Source organism: Puntigrus tetrazona, chromosome 23, assembly GCF_018831695.1.
Source record: "Puntigrus tetrazona isolate hp1 chromosome 23, ASM1883169v1, whole genome shotgun sequence".
In the NCBI taxonomy this organism is placed as follows: Eukaryota; Metazoa; Chordata; class Actinopteri; order Cypriniformes; family Cyprinidae; genus Puntigrus; species Puntigrus tetrazona.
In genome coordinates this window covers 13,583,431-13,597,196 of record NC_056721.1, presented here as the reverse complement: position 1 = coordinate 13,597,196, position 13,766 = coordinate 13,583,431, and the positions used below count along the sequence as shown (strand labels likewise).

The 13,766-nt window shown below is 37.3% G+C and overlaps 1 protein-coding gene across 9 annotated transcripts in view; it reads right to left on the bottom strand.

Moving 5' to 3' along the window:
- Positions 1 to 13,766, bottom strand: part of agrn (agrin) — a 208,220-nt gene that overhangs the window by 149,976 nt on the left and 44,478 nt on the right. For 6 of the 9 annotated variants that reach the window (XM_043224201.1, XM_043224202.1, XM_043224203.1 and 3 more), the window contains exon 3: positions 7,768 to 7,788. The exons of the other annotated variants lie outside the window; for them this stretch is intronic. In XM_043224201.1, coding sequence (XP_043080136.1) covers positions 7,768 to 7,788 — 21 coding nt within the window. The remainder of the gene's footprint in view (positions 1 to 7,767; positions 7,789 to 13,766) is intronic. 9 annotated transcript variants of the gene reach the window in all.

Below are 13,766 nucleotides of genomic sequence, written 5' to 3'. Positions count from 1 at the left end.
AGCAATTCCCTCACGCCTGTCTGCTGCCGAAAGACCGGCTCCGTCAGTCAGCCTAATGGAGACCTCATCCCCATTTGAGCAGACCCCCTGGAGCCTCCCCTCACACATCAGAGGAAACACTGGCGATGTGTGCATTTTAGCAGGGGAGCAGATACGAGAGCGGAGGGAGGGTGGAAAGAAATCAAGTGGGCAAATTATGGACAGGAGCCAGGATTTTCTATTAATGTACAGCACTGGGGATCATAGATGTCTGCACACCAGATGGACCCCCCACTTAACACCAAACCGAGCGGGAGTCGAGCCTTGCCTGAATGCTAAACAGTCTTTTACTACTGACCGAGCTCATCTTCACATTTCAGCCACGGTGACCTCTAGGGTCATCGCTCATCACCCGCTCAACACAATCAACCTTATCTACTAACAGCCGTGTATGGTATTGTTCCATCCGTCAACCATAAAGAGACACGAAATCAATGGGGACCTGCTACATAAAGAAAGTGCATTCAGTTATCCATCTACTTAATGATCTCTCCGAAAGTGTGGGCAGGAGTATAGATTATGATGCGCAAGAGGGATCCGTAGTTTGACCTCTACAGGATTTAGAATCTGGGTGTTATGTACCTACAACAGCTATGAAATCAATACAGCTGCTAAAAAGCGGTGAATGTCGATGTCGGTGCAGCTGCGCCCCCTTGTGGATACGCATAAAAATACAGTTTACCTCATTAAAAAAAACACTGATAATGCCACACAAATTCCTTTTTTTTTTTACAATGAACATTTTAAAAATGTAAAAAAAAACACTATGAATAACATTTTGGCATCTGAAAGTTGCCTTTAATGTTTATGAAAACATTGTGTGTCAAAACGCGCGTCTTCTCAATCGGCCACAAATCAGATTTCTAACAGAACCTTATAGATTTGAGCAATTTTAGCAATACTTTGATAGGTTTTATTAGGAAACGGCCCTGCTTTCTCATATGTCACTCAGGAATATATGTTAACAAGCATATAAACTCAACAATATTCAGTTTATTAATGCGTCTTTTTCTAATTTATCGGCTAATATTGGCTCAGTCCACATTTATCCTATTTCTCATCCTATAGCTCCACATCTGAGGTACGAAGAGGCGAGAGCTGAACCGCGTGCTTCGTGGCAATGAGGAGAGCGACGCTTCAAATTATACACACGCAGGAGAAGCAATACCTTCAATGCCCACCAGATGGCAGTAAGTGTTCTGTGCAAGTAAGTTAAGGGCTATTCTGGCTAATATACCCCACACCTTTCATATGAATAAAAAAAAACACTGCCGCTACCTTTAACATTTTCCTGTACCTTAATGTCTTAATTTATGGAAGTTAATAACATGATCTGTCTCCTTGAGTAATCAATCAAGCCTTAGTCTAATCAAAAGTGGGTAATCAGAGAGATCTGTGGTGATTCCTTACGAGAAGAGGCAGGTTGGCGAGGCCTCAAAAAAATTTGCGGTGAACATCAATAACAATTAGTCATCATAATGCTGCCAATTTTGGTATTCTGATGACAAGGAATGAGGAATGAGGAGCTGATTTCATTCCTCAAACATTACTTACTGCCCTGAGCTCTGTACCGGAAAAAAAAGCAATCTAATTTGCCCTACAAAGACAAAAACAGTAATTATAATGTAATATTTTAAGAATTATTATACTAGCACTATTGTAATGAACATGGATATTAATAAAAATAATAATAATAAGTATGATACCATCAGTTATCATTAACAATTACTAACTCTGCCACATACATTACTCGCAGTTCCTGCGTTTTTCTTTTGCAGGGGCCTTTTTTCGAAACATACCATAGGTTCTGTTGTGTTTTCATCACTACCCTCACTGACTCACCCTGGAGATCAAAACAACAGTAATTACCAAGAGTGAACATTCAACACAGACAATAAAACAGACTATTATGGTTTATCTCCTGCTGAAACAAGCCTTGAGGTCTTCACAAAAGAAAAACCACCATGTGGAACAGGCGGAGGCCAATAAGGCCAGTAGGATGTTTGTATTGCACACTACACTAAGAACATAGCCAGACTTGGCTAAACACTGACAGATAGTGAGCCGCTAAACGTTTCTCTGCTGCCCCAGGAGGAGCCGCTGGTAAGTGCATGCCGATCCTCACGGATGAGCGATGGCCCTCAGCCAATTAAACAAGCCACGACAACAACTGCTACAAAACTTCAATTTGACTGCCAGTCAGACATGGTGAAACACGGTGAAAGGTGTTAAAAAGAGGGAATGAGAAATGAGAACGAGAGAAGAAGAGAGGTGGCTGGGTTTAGAGTTACGTCGAACTTGAACCGGAGCCTAAATTTCATAGCCTTGACCGAATAAGGCATGCCTTCGGGTGAACGGTGCTAAAGAAAACATGGAGAATGAGTGGAAGCAAACTTGTGAGTAATGAGAAAGCCCAGAGGGAGCTTGTTGATGACTTCTGTAACGCATTTTGAGCTGATTTTAAGGGGGGAAAATAAATCACAGGTAAAATATATGCATGTAAGAAAAAGAGTAGTTTTACTGGCAGCTGTAAGCTTTTTAAAATTAGCCAAAATATTGAAAGGGATAGGTTAATATTAAAATTTATTAAATTATTTACCCACCTTTTTATCATTTCATACTCGTAATTTCTTTTATGGAATTACAACGGTTAATAGAGCTCTAAAGCTTCACAAAAGTACAATGTAGGTATCATAACTTCTTAATGTTAATTGTGCCTTATCGAGTCATATGATCATTTTGTCTGAGAAACTGATGCACTAAAAATCGATTGATCTCAAAATAACAATTTTCCAATTGTTATTTGAAATTTTTTTTTAATGAATCAACTGAATTATTTAATAAAATCTGTCTCAGTGACTCATTTAGGAAAAGGAGGACATTTATAAGAGTTTGGGATGACAAGAAAATGAAGTAGATTGTCATTTTTGTGTGGCCTACACCTTTAAAATACAAATTGAATTTTATATGACATCTGTTTGCAATTCAGCAGATGGTAATGATAATGCAAAAAAATGCAATAGCTGGAAAGCATCATTATAAAACAGACAAATAAAAAGCTAAGCAGCATTCTCACTGAATATTTCTGTGATCTCCGAAGGCATATCTTGTTGCATTCTTTAATGCGGATTTACTAATATAATGTTACACACATCCTCTTTCCAGGTGTTTCGCTTTGACAGGCTGTGATCACCACCCATCATCTGTGTGGATGGAAAGTCCTGGCATGTCAGCTCCATGCACAGCCTCACATGCGGCCCAAACTGTTCCAAACATTTCCATATTTTTACTACCATATAACGTTACAATCGAGACAACCTACTAAACCACATACGCCAGTCACGCACATCTAGGGACTTTCACTCACTGTATGTGGAATGGTAAACAGCCAATTAAAGCATGAGCTGCGTGTGTTTGCGACAGGTTCTGTAGCATAGATATGGGGCCGCTGGGATCCCGTTCAGCTCTGTGTGCAAAACGCAGCCCAGTTTTAACTGATATGCAGTCAACACGCAACGGCACATCTGATCTCAAGACAGCTATATGGTCCTAAGTAGCTATAGGCCGAAGAGCTATGCCACATAGACTTTTGATTCATTATTTCATATCATTATTATTTACTCACCCTCAAACGTGCATTAGGTTTACTATTTCTAGCAAATAATAATTAATAATTAAACAATTAAATATAAAAATAATTCATTAATAAAAAAATTATTAATAAAGAAATTATTAAATAAATAAAAATCAACCTTTATGTACTAAACATACTGAAAGTGTCTCCGGATAAGACATTTCACAAATCTAGGCTAAAAACAAGAATATTAAAGTCTGTGTGAAATCACAACTGGCTATAACTATTTTGTTAGCGCACATTGCTATTTTTGTGGTGAACAATTCATCCATTTTAGTCAACACACACACACACACACACACACTAAAACTGCTTGCATTTGTAATCTTTATTCCAATTCTGAAAATGCTTCTTCTCTTGAAAATGAAGGGCCTTCTGTGATGACATCAGTTTGACAGCATGGGCGTGACATCCTTAACCACGCCCCTCCAACCGCCAGGGCACTGGAAAAAGACCGTAAAGGACACTGGAAAAAAATAAACAACTCACAACAGAACATGATAATTACCTAAATCTGCATTCAGCAGGAACTCCCGAACACCCCGTTTGTTTAGTGAGATTCAGTGCCAAGTGAATCGGTGAAAACAGCATCAGTCATTGTGACAGACAGTAGTGAGCGGCTAATGAATCTAAACATTTAGCTGCCGGCTGCGTCAAAGCCCAAGAGCCGCTCGCGGGACTCACTCCTCACTACAGCATAATTGCAATCTCCCAGGTGCCCGAGATAACATTAAACACATTATCGGCGTTCTCGCTGCGAGATAAAAAGCACAATGAATCTGACATTGTTCTTTACATGACTTCCTCTCCTACTTGAGGAACGCATTCGATCTAACGCAGGCTCTACCGACAAAACATGCAATTTTCCTTTGCATGCATTTTTAATGGAGCTTCTTAGAAATTACTGAATGGCTGCTCAGCAATGAAGGAGGGATGGAAAAACATGGGGGATTACTACAAAGGGACTTGTCGGTCAGCAAATTCGTGGCTTTGGAAAAAAACGGATTTTTCATTTGGCTGCAACAAAAGGCTAGGTGAGGTTCAGTGTGAGACAAAAATTTTGGCTGGTGGCTGGAAGAAGAAGAAAACGCACATCAATTTTATATTTGGGGGGGGGATTGTAATCTATCAGAAAAGCCATCAAGCACCAACGAGTGAGAAAAGAAAAAGAAAAGAGATCTAGCTAATGGGACAATAGTCACTGAAGGCCCACACTGTGCTTTGGTGGAGTGTTTATTGGATGGGGTTTATATGTGGCCCTGCCATGGTGACAAAAGAAATGGGGCAGGGTTTTTCACACCTCAGAGAGAGCTGGGTAACAAACAGCCTCATTGAACCTCAGGAGCCGCTGGAGTTACAGGCACCATCAGCAACTCACTACACTGTCAGCTTTTGTACAGTTAGCTTGGTAGAATAAAAGGAAAAGCCACTTGAGGTTGTGTGCTACAGCGATTTGAACATTAGGACTGGGAAAAGTGAACTTTATAATCCAGACAACTAGTAAAATTCACTTCAAAAATATATATTTTTATAAAACAGTAACTAAAACACTAATGCTCAATTCAATGACTAAATAATATTCATTTATATTCCTTTGCTATAATAATATGTAAATGCATTTATTTTATAATTATAATTTTTTTATCATTTCAAAGATAATAGTAGTAGTAACAATAATAAATAAGGGTCTAGTACGATTACTATTATGAAAAAATATATTTTTAAATGATCTTTTAAATGATAAACATCACTAAATATATCACTATTGCAACAATAATATTGTAGCATTAATAAAACATCTTGTATTTCAGTATTTCTGTTCATAATTTAAAATTCAGGATGTATACACATAAACAGAAAAACGTAAATGATTACATTTATCATAAAAAATAGTGAGAAGAAGATGATCACAAACATGTGAAACTAGCTATGTGTCATTAAATAAACTTTTAAATAATTAAAACCAAAAAAATACTAATTTATTAAAAAAAATATATCAAGCATCCTCCGTTCTAAGAGGAACAACGTGTTCTGTCAATGATAGCTAAATGACTGCCTGTATGCTACTGAAGAACAATGAAAACTTTGCTGTGTTCAAAGTAAAAACGTAATAACTTTATCTCCTAGAGGATTATGGGATGTGTGGAGGAGCAATCACAGCCAGTAAACAAAAGAGCTACTAGCAGATAATGATGAGAATTCAGGCTGTCGTGCTGTAGAACTAACAGAAATTCACCAGCATGTCTGTGGCTGAGATATGTATGTGTGTGTGTGTGTGTGTGTGTGTGTGTGTGTGTCTAGGTGCCGGGCGCCATCATCAGGGCTGCTCCCTGCAGGTGGTTGTTTATGTGTTTGCATATCTGTAATGGAAGGAAGAGAGAAGTCACATCTCTGCAGTTAATGAGCTCTCCAGGCAACAGCTGCCACCATACAGGGGCGCCGCACGTACACCCTAAACCAAACATACAGAGCCAAATCAAATACAAGACCCTGTGACTTATAAACTGGACACTGCTGACTTTATTAAGATTTCAGGATAAGACCAGAGTATTTACACATAAATATACTGGTTCACAAAGTGCAGGTTCCCCCGGAGAGTTCACAAAGTCAGTTTAGAGGTGCGTTAGAGGAAATTTATAGTAAAATATGCAAATTATAGCTTTGGAAAAATATTAACTCTAGTACATGAATAGTACATGAATACTATGTCTTTATAACCTCAAAACAGCCTTTAAATTAAAAAGTTCATTTAAATATTTAAGTTAACATAAGAATTTCATATATTGATCTTTATTAATTCACCATATAAAAGAGTGAACTAACTGTATTTGATATACACACAGGTACATCTAAAAATCACAATCTTTTTTATATTTTTATATTTTAAGTTATTTTTGGGGAGGGAGTTACATTTAAACAATTAAATCAAAACTAAAACAAAAGAAAAAACTTTTACATTTACTTTACATGCAATGAATCTAGAATATATTAAACTTTCACTTTAAAAAGATATCTATAAATTATTTATTTTATAAAATATTTTTGCTTTATTGAAAATTTAAGCAAATTTACACTGTAAAAAGTAATAAAAAGTAATAATCAGTAGAAAAGCTATGAATCTCCTCGTAATAAATTACCTGTATTTGTTCTGTATATATATATATATATATATATATATATATATATATATATATATATATATATATATATATATATATATAAAAATCTTAAAAATAAGATCTTAAAAATATATACATATAATTTTTTATATAATAAAAATAGATAAAAATATCTGTCCTACATTGCTCTGTTTCAGATGTAGCTTGTCTATCTAAAAAGAAAAAGTACGAGACCCTATGGAGGGGCTATTGTGTTTCATTGAATAACTTCTCTCTCCTAGAACAGGAGTTCATTCCTTTTCAACACTGGCTTCTTTTTTTCTCCCTTTATCCGTCTCTATTTCCTCTCATCGCGCTGACTTTCGGACATGGTACACACTCATTGATTCTTCTCATTCAGTCTCCTGGGAGAGAAAAATTCCCCTGTTCCCGTTTACTAAAGTGGGGACTATTAGTGCACAGGGTGAGCGGAGAAGGGCCTTCCATCTTTTAACCACACTCCAGGGGTTTGGCTGCAGATTGTGTGCGCGGAGACCACATTGATCTTTCACACACTCATTACCGCCATTTTCAATTAGAGCCTGGCACAGCTATCAGCCACTTTCTGAAAAAAGAGGCCCTGCTCATTCTTCACAGGCTTTCAGATTCCTCACAAGCCACCTACTCAAAGAGGCTCTCTATCCTGGCCTTTTCCCTCAGATAGGACTGTGGCGGATAACGGCATTCGCTTAATACGGGTGACAACAATGCTGGGTGGGAGGAATGATTCCAAAGCATCACGGAATGCAAACACAAGTTCAAAACACATCTTTGGCTGTTCGCCCCACTAAGAGAGGAAGTTTATAAAGCAATCCCACCGATAGAGCCATAGATAAGTTTCAGGCTCTGTAGAGCACTAAAAAGGGGATTTGAGAGTAAAACATCTAAGCGAGCCAGAGATTAAGCATTCAAGAAGTTAGTAAAAGCTGCGCTTACCTGCATTGATCATTCTATGATCTTCACGAGGCAAGAAGAAGGGAGAAAGATAAGGAAAACACTGGTTAGCACTGGTTAGTGGCAAAGCAGCAAACATTGGGGAGACTAAAGAATCATGGGATGCATGGAAATGGGACAGAATTTTGTGGGACATAAAAGCTAAAGATAGAAAGGCAATATTTGATGAAGCTGAGCCACCTAATGTCTACCTAATGTCTTTGTCTGCAAAGTAATACATAAACTCATTTTTATGTATTACAACCAGAAATTTTCATAATAGTTGTAGGGTACTTATTTAAAAGGTGCTGGTTTTAATAAGCATGATAATATGATAACATAGTTGAATGCACTGTAAGTCCTTTTGGATAAAGGCATCTACCAAATGCACTCATGTAAATGTAAATACAACAAAAATTTGTAATAAAAAAACATTCTTGTGCCAAGACTGGAAATTTTTGCATTATTGAAACAACAAATTAAGGGACAAATTGTGCTTAACTGACATGGAATAAAATAAAATAAAATAAAATAAAATAAAACTACATTTTTCAAAAATCACAACAAACACGTACATACAATGTTTCGCTTATATTTGAATCAGGGGTAAAAAGATTCACCCGCATCTTTTATTTTAAGGTAATCACTGCTGCTCTTCCAGACAAAAGACTAGCTAAATCATTGCATTCCCAGCGGCTTAAGATCACTCCATTATGTGAGTGAAGCACCTGGCTGACACACAGCCACAAATACTTGTTCCATGCGTTCACGCTGTCGCCATATCAACCTCCGCTCTGATGCAGATTGTGGGTAACTGACACCGACTGCAAACCAGGTCTCATCTATAAAGCATGAGCGTGTATGCGAGAATGAATTTACCTACGCAAAATAAAGCAGACCGCCACTGAACCTGCCATTGGCAAAGCCTTTAACAACAAGTTCTGACGCACTAAACCTTCACTTAAACCTACAGCTGTGACAGTTACATTCACATCACTGTTTCATCTCAGGTCTCAACAAAATCTATTATACGTGTAAGGATGTTTGTCAAAAATGCACTTTTTTCTGCTTTTCACAGAAGAAAATAAGCAAATGAAGTGTTGAGTTTATGACTCACTAGGCTTCCAGACAGCGGTAAGCTCGAGTCTGAGCTGATAGGAAATGATGGAGAAGAAAACAATGACTCATTTATGAGCATCTCGACTATTATAACTTCTGTAATCCGGCGTCTTTATAAGTACAGTACATGAGCTTTCAATATGTTCACAGCAGGGGGCTTCCCATCAGACAGGAAGGTGGGGTGCATGCTGCGTTCAACGCAGATTGCAAATACAGTGTGCAAAATCGGTGGAAGAGCCTTATTGTATCTGTATACTACTTTTGTGCTCATGAAGCTTTTAAACTAGACCACAAGAAGGAGCAAGAGAGGTCTTGAGGAAAATTCAGAGAGAAATAGTGTAAATTCAATGAATAAAGTAGGAATTTAATTTGACATTATTACTGTTTAATTTTAAAGTAAGCTGTAATGAATTCTGTATGAACTTCTTTGGGCTATTTTGCATAAATGCCATTCTGAACACAACCCACATCTATCAAAATTAGTCTGTGACAAATATTCTGGGCCCAGTGGGTTTGGTAGGTCACAATAAAAGTGAAAGAGTCTTAAAGTTGCTTGGGAGTCACAGTGGAGAGGGCACTTGAACTCCACTGCAGCATAAATACAGAAAACAAAGAGCTTATTGAACTTGCAGGGGGGCATTTGTATCACCGCAGAGCAGTACAACTCCAGTTTCCCCCGAAAAGGCCCCCAAACACTGAGGTCCGCCAAGGACACAAGTGCATGGACAGAGAGAGAGAGAAGGCAGAGGAATCTAAAACCATGTTCTGGATACATCAACTGCATCCATGTTTGTTACACCGGCAAAGCCACAGTAAGACATAACGGGATATCTCTGAATATTTTCAGGTCACCTTCATGCAAGTGTATGTCTTAAAGCATTTCAAATGTATCTTGTCTTTTTAAAAGAGCAAAAAATATTGATGGCACTGCCCTGCATTACACAGATAAATGCTTTCTATTAAATGTTGCCCAGAATGTCAAAATTATAAATATAAATAAATATTAAATTAATTTTAACCCAAATGTAGAGCCTATTAGAGAGTATGCAATTTCAGATGGAGCTTGTCTCTCTTTTTAACACCTTAGCCAACTAGCAGCTAGTAAATAGCAAAACAGGACAATTTTTGACTACATCCCAAAACCAGACTTCCTGTTTCAGTCCTTTTCAAGTGGGGTCTTGAAGTTTCACTTTCCAAAAGAACCAAAAGCAACATCATTAGCTAGCTGTCACAAGAGAAGACAACTCTGTAATTTATACAGACTGTGGATCAATTACCCTTTCCTGTGACATTGCTAACTCTCAAATGCTACTTGTGCTATCTACGTGTTTCAGACCCTCAGTAGCCTTGACACTACTTAACTCCAGAGCTAAAGGTCATGGACCCTCATTTGCATTTGAGAGAACTTCTGAGACTCTTCTACATTAAGTGCCCTCTACATTAGATTTCCTTTGCATTTAAGACTTTGCAGACTTTACTCTTTATGTAAATCAGCTCAATTTTTGGCTTGACATCACATAACTGAGTTAAGCGGAGCCGTGAAGTCATGTGGCTTAGCTATTCTCCATTCAACTATGTTCAAGTGGGGCAGACTTGGCAAAAAATTCTACTCCATTGTGTAATTGTGACCAAACAATCCTGTTAAATCCTCTTAAACTCAAACAGGCCTTGAGAATAAGCAGGTAGCATAATACGGGTACATCAGGAACAAGCCACAGCCTTTTCAAACACATACCGCTTACACAAAAACTATATCGGATTAGAGCTGTACCAATACGACTGATAGATCGAGCAGTTTGAATGGTGGACGGACAGACAGATGGGACGGAATTATAGACAGACAGATAGACAGAATGGGAGACAGACAACATAAATGACGATATTGAACCTAAATATCAAATTTTGCAACTAAGACAAAAATTTGCAGAGCTGTGGTCCTCCAGGAATTGAGTTTAAGACTAACGCTGTAGATGCATCGCAAATCGAGAAACTATAGATAATTTGTATAGACATGCAGACCGACACATAAAGAGATGGAAAGATAGATGGACATAAAACAGACAAAAAGGCAGACGGACAGAGAGACAGACGGATAGATAGATAGACAGAGAAATAGATTATCCAATTACTATAAGTAGAGTAATAAAATAAGACAAAACCAGACGGATAGACAAAAAGATAATAAGAATGTATATTTTCATTTTCATATATTCTCTCTCTCTCTCCCTTTTTTTTTTTTTTTTTTTACAAATCTCATTAAAACATTGGGTGTTGCTTCTAAGGTCTTCATTTGTATTCACAGCCAACAGGGGGTATAGCTACATTAAACGGATGGAAAAGGACCTGTTTCACTCAGAGCACATACTCTCACAATACTGCAATTTCACGCTGTACAGCTCCAATTCCCAATCATTTTAGGACTGTCTTGTTTCATTTAGTGTCCGTGGTCAGATTAAATAATCCATCATAAGTGTCTACAAGGCGCCATATAGAGAAAATCTTGGACTTTAATCAGTTTAAAATAAGTAAGAGGTTTCATATCCTCATAAATCAGTGCATTTGGACACAAATTATAACTTTGTGACAAGTTGCCCACTCACTGGCAGCAAACACATTTAAGTGATCGATTCGGTGAGGTTACAACACAAATTCGATTTACTCTAAGCTATAAATCGGTGCGAAACACTCAGCTCATCAAAGGCAGCTAGAGCAAGGACCAGGGGTGGTGTATTTTGAGTTAGACACACAGATTCAAACAGTGGTCATCTGAAAGTTCTCCAGTAAAAACCTCTCCACATCACAGCACATCTTGCCTGGGAGCTGAAAGACAGTGGAGTTATCGGCTGCTTTATATTTTTAATCCAGCATTCCTACAGCCTTGGCCCTCTGTGAGTGATGATAGATATACCACACACAGACAAGCCAGAGAGAGGCGGCTCTCTTTACAGTCAGTGGGAGAGTCAGCTAAAACAGACAGCTTACACATCTTCCTCATTCACTCCATTCACATTAAATATGTGCTATCTATCTATCTATCTATCTATCTATCTATCTATCTATCTATCTATCTATCTATCTATCTATCCATCCATCCATCCATCCATCCATCCATCCATCCATCCATCCATCCATCCATCTATCATTTATTGTGTTTACCTATGGAATTTATCTGTTAATGAAAAAAAAGCTATATTAACAAAGAAATATTAATAAAATGAACTAGTTTTTTTTAATGACCTAAATTTGGTACAATAGCATAATATAATATAATATAATAAAATATAATATTATACAAGTTATAATTATTAACTTGTAATTTTATTGGGATAGTTAACAGCATTTTTAGTTATTTGTTAACCTAATCAAAATAACCCAACTGCATTTTGATCAAGATTATATTTAATCCAAATGCATAATGTAAAACAGTTACCACAATATTTTTGTCCTCGCTAGTAGAATATCATATTGGAAGCATTTTAAAATGTGATAGCTTACGTTGTATGTTAATGAGGCAGAGTCAAATAAGAGGTAAAGGTTAAAGGGCAGAGAGCACTCTGAGAAGATGTGCTCTCCCATAAATCTCATTACACACTGGTATGCACAGACAATCTAAAGACTGAGAGGTAAAAGAAAGAAATAAAAAAGGCTGCTAACTCTCTCATTGGCACGCTGCACTAGACGACTGAGCAGTGAGACTGATATAATCCCAAATAAACCTACAAAACATCCACAAGTTAGAGAAGTTAAGGCTGAACTATTTCAACAAAATGTCCCTCTTTCTGCATGACATGTTTTCATTAGGGTAGGCTAGCATTAAACATTCTCAAATGAAGGTGCCCACAATGACTCTGCAGTCTTTCTGGACCTCCCTCTCCCCCGCCTCCTGGCAGGATTGTATTACGCTAATCATTTTTCATGTGCTGCGCTAACGAGGGTGAATCCACTTGTGAGAGAGCAGCTCCATGCCTCCAACCAAATAGACTCATTTAATGGCACTAAAACCCCTGCTATTACAGCAAACTGCTTTTAATCTTCCCAATCAACTGGCACATAAATTTGTCAGCTCCGCTCGGTGTCCTAGCAGCCGCGGGGGCACGACCTAGCATTAGCATGAATCAGTACGACCCCAGGCGATATACAAACGCAGCCACAAATACACAACAGCCTGAGGATGACTGGCTTATTGGGGATCGTAACTAGATTGAGCTTTTGGGACATTAACGTAGCTCTCGTTGCATGTAGGAACAGGTCGGAAATGGTTAGTTATGCTAGATTTCTGTTTAACACCACATCTGGGACAGTAAAACTTTCACATCTGGAAGAATTTCTGGCCTGATTTGCACTTTTCGAGTTTGCACTAGATAACGAAAGCGTTGGCTAAATGTAAATACAATATACAAGTGAGTTGCTTTTTTTTAATGTATTTTTATTCACCATTTAGGGTTATAAAGAGTTGTCATTATACTAGTTTCAAGATTCTGTCTTGTATCACAAATACAAAAGCGAAAATATACAAATGTTTTTGATAGTGTCTCTAATCTAAAGATTCCCATTAAACAATTTCCTTGCATAATAATAAAAATAATAATATTTCAATATGCATGTTGTATGTAATATAATATAATATAATGTACATATACACAGCCAAATTATATATGTGGGTGTGTGTGTGAGTGTGTTTGTGTGCTTGTGTATGTGTGTGTGATATGATATTATATATATATATATATATATATATATATATATATATATATATGAATATTTTGATGTTTATAAAATTATTGTTATATGCTATTTATTTAGCGTTCAGGAAACATCTCTTATTATTATCAATGTTGAAAATGCTAATATTAATGGCACTTAATATGTTTGTGGAAATTGTG